The 3,622-nt window shown below is 39.7% G+C and overlaps 1 protein-coding gene across 1 annotated transcript; it reads left to right on the forward strand.

The window, feature by feature from the left end:
• Positions 1 to 1,296: 1,296 nt before the first annotated feature.
• On the forward strand, positions 1,297 to 3,262 carry LOC104436344 (transcription factor MYB1). Its single transcript, XM_010049089.3, has 3 exons — positions 1,297 to 1,577; positions 1,746 to 1,875; positions 2,548 to 3,262. The coding sequence occupies exons 1-3, from the start codon at positions 1,442 to 1,444 to the stop codon at positions 3,155 to 3,157; spliced, it is 876 nt and encodes a 291-aa protein (XP_010047391.2). The 5' UTR covers positions 1,297 to 1,441; the 3' UTR covers positions 3,158 to 3,262.
• The last annotated feature ends 360 nt before the right edge of the window (positions 3,263 to 3,622 follow it).

Here is a 3,622-nt window from a genome sequence, read left to right on the forward strand (position 1 = left end):
AAATGGGATAATGATATCAATGAGACAGTCTCTCCCTTCGACTTTGATATTTATTTCGTTAATAAACAATTGTATAGTGATTTTGGTAGAGGTTTGAGTTTCAACATTCACTCCTCCTTTTCTTACTACTCCTTGAATTTAACAAGTCATGTCTATCATAATCTCCTTTTCCCAAAAAGAACAAATAATAAAGAATCTTGCAAACACACTATAACATATATATAGTAGACAGTGGAAGGACAAGTTCATATTCTCGATTACATGACTTACTTGATATAATAGATAATAAGTATGTAAGTATTAGTGACATTTGTCGTAATCTGTGCATAGATCGAACTTTCTACAAGATTTCAGCTCATATGCAAGAATGATAGTCAAACTTTTCTGCTAACTACCACGATTATATTGCACCATCGTGATTTAAGGCCTTATTATGAACTTTACTAAAAACCAAACCCTAACAAGGACAAAAAGACAGATTTAAATCGGATCGCAAAGTAATAGAAATTAGAGTAGAGAAATGAGCCCCTCTATGATCCCACTACTGACCAGAAAGAAACAAAAGATCATTCAATCCGAGACAATGGCGTGGATACTTGGTACTTTTATGTTCTGGCAAAAAGGACAATGATTGAATGTATTGGTCTGCCTTCAATCAATCCAAGTAGTTGCTTTTTGGGGTCCAATTGCCGTCGGCCCCAACTAACTTTCAAGTTTCTAGAAACCCTGTGTGGGAAATTTTTAGTCTGCGGGAACCTTGGAAAGTCACTGCAAAATTTAGATGCATATCTTGATTATTTTTATGATTCTCACTTAAATCCATCATATGACAGCATAATCGTGCCTTGCAGAATGCTTAAGCATGTAGCAGCGAAGCATTTGAGAACCCTAAGCAGTCCACGTACATCCGGTCCAAAATGGAACATGTCGTGATAGTGAAATTTATCAGAGGCAAAAGAGAATAAATGTGTTCTCGTGAGGAACGTCTCGAGGCTTAGCTAGGTATGAACTCGGCATGGGAAATTGGGAATACAGCTCAAGCACCAAAGGAAGTTGTTTCTTCCTTGTATATATATATATATATATTATATATATATATATATATATATATATATATTTTAAGTGAAGATTTGAAAAAAGGTTCATATAATGTTATTATATTATGAAAGGCGAAACACGTCGGTTCTGATTGGGTTGTCAGATCTGAATGGGGATCTGACGCAGAATTCTTTTTCCTTTTATATATACGAATATTATTGAGTTGAGGCTTGAGAGAGAGAGAGAGAGAGAGGGGCATCTGGAAGGGACCCATTGGATCTCCCATGGAATAGGGAAAATTTTCGGGTTGCTTTCAGTAGAAAAGTTGCCACAAAACAAAGACACGATTGTTCACAAACTCTCACAAAAACACAGAGAGAGAGAGAGAGAGAGAGTTGCAGCAATGGGAAGGAGCCCATGCTGCTCAAAGGAGGAAGGGTTGAACAGAGGTGCATGGACTGCTCGTGAAGATAAGATACTCACAGACTACATCGAAGTTCATGGCGAGGGGAAGTGGAGGAACATTCCCAAAAAAGCTGGTAAGCTCTAAAATGAGTCCTGATGTTTAAGTTGCGCGTGCTATACTTTTGGCTTTTCTCTTTCTTTGCAGAGTTTCTGAGAAACTGGAGAGGCAGTGTTTATGGCGTTGCTGAATGATAGTGATGCTGGTTGATTGACCTTTGGTTGGGTCATCATCTCCTGTGCAGGTCTTAAGAGATGTGGAAAAAGCTGCAGAATGAGGTGGTTGAATTATCTGAGGCCTGACATCAAGAGAGGTAACATCACCAGTGATGAAGAAGACCTCATCCTCAGGCTTCACAAACTCTTGGGCAACCGGTACTCTATTTAGCCTTTTCATAGTTGCCCTGCTTTAATCAGCTGAGTACCTCACTGGGAAAGAGAAACTTGAAATCCTTTTTTCTTGGCAGAATATGCAATTTGATATCTTATTAAAGTTTGAATTTATATTAGGCGATTTGCAAAGTCTAGCCTTATTGTTTAGATAAAATAAATCCCTTCGCCTTTTGACCTAATCCTTCAAATTTAATTTGCGCCAGAAATTTTAAGGTTAAGGTTTCCTTGTCCTTTTGGCTGATGTCTTAGCGCTTTGATGAAGTGCTTTTGTTTGCATATGTACGTGCATACATGAGCATGACATGTTCGTGCATGCACGTGTGACTTCACATTATTTTTCATATATAATGCTAATCAATCTCTTTTAGATGATTCGCTCCAATGGCCACCCTTTCAACATGGAAGAGAGAGGTGAGAGGTTCAAATCCCCACCTTCTCAGGGGGGATGGGGTGGTGACGTATAAGTTTCAGGAGTGGGTTCCAACTCCCACGCCCTACAAGAGGCAGGCAAAAGTCTAAGAATGAGTGTAGAGTAGGAATAGAGTAGGACTGACAAAAAAAAAAAACTCTTATAGATGATGTGAATTTTTTTTTTTTTTTGGTAAGTTAGATTATGTGAATTATTAATGACCAAAGATTTAATTATCTATGTAGATGGTCTCTCATTGCGGGAAGACTTCCAGGGCGAACAGACAATGAAATCAAAAACTACTGGAACGCCAATTTAGCCAAGAGGGAACAAGGAGGGAAGAAGCCAAACCCATCCAAAACTGAGAAGATCAAACCAATCGCCGCCTCCGAAGTAAAGCAGGATGAGACTCAGAACCCGGTGCTAGTCGGTGACTCCGCCCTCCGCAATAAGGATATCGTTACCCTGGCGAATAGCGAGACAGCAAAGAGCGGGCAATCGTCGGAATATGAATCCAGCGATGTCTCGTTGCCGGCTTCCATGTCAAGGGAAGAGCCCAGCTTGGAGCAGCTCATGTTGGACTGCACTGTCGGGGAGTCGGACCTGCTGGAGATTCTTGATGGTTCTGATTTTAGGTTCAATGAGTTTGAAGATATTTCTCAAGTGATGAACTCAGTCGAGAATGAGGCAATGAGCAAGAACAACAACGTTGGAGCTGCTTCTCCTGGACAGGCACATAACTTGTCGAGTGAAGGATTGGAGATGGACGATTGGATCGCCGACCTCGCTGAGATGAGCTCCGGTTTTGGATCTTTCGCATCGATCCTACACGGTCCCGAAGATTGGATCCTATAGACTAAACGCTTCGCCTTCATGAGAATAATTCCTGCGGATCTCTGTCTCGAAGTTGTATTAGGAGATTTTCGCATTAGTATATCGAAATTCTGAATTCCAGCTGCACTTTTGCTTCTTTATCTGTGAATTTAGCTTTTCGTTATTTGCGTATGGGCACGTTCATGTCCCTCCAGATCGAGACACAATCTTGGCCATAATGGGAAATCTCTGCGGACTACCCACGTGGGCAGACATTTCTTACTGTCATGAGCTTTTCCCTTTTGGAATTTGATTTTGTTAGCATATTAAATAATAAATTACTCATTCATAGCTCAAGTTTTTTTCAAACAATAATCTCACACAATATTAAAGTAGGAAATCTAAAGTTTGAACCTTTATAGGTCTCTATTTGCCTCCCTAGTAAAATATTTTCATTCTTTGTACTAAGCAAAAAGATCATATTGAATGTGATAGGAAATGATAAAA

The sequence above is a fragment of the Eucalyptus grandis genome, chromosome 3, assembly GCF_016545825.1.
Source record: "Eucalyptus grandis isolate ANBG69807.140 chromosome 3, ASM1654582v1, whole genome shotgun sequence".
In the NCBI taxonomy this organism is placed as follows: domain Eukaryota; kingdom Viridiplantae; phylum Streptophyta; class Magnoliopsida; order Myrtales; family Myrtaceae; genus Eucalyptus; species Eucalyptus grandis.

Excerpts from the sequence above, each read along its gene's own strand:
- LOC104436344 (XM_010049089.3), top strand. The coding sequence starts at position 1,442 with ATGGGAAGGAGCCCATGCTGCTCAAAGGAGGAAGGGTTGAACAGAGGT. Across the intron at positions 1,578-1,745 it reads GAACATTCCCAAAAAAGCTG|GTCTTAAGAGATGTGGAAAA; the intron begins GTAAGCTCTAAA and ends TCTCCTGTGCAG. Across the intron at positions 1,876-2,547 it reads CACAAACTCTTGGGCAACCG|ATGGTCTCTCATTGCGGGAA; the intron begins GTACTCTATTTA and ends TTATCTATGTAG.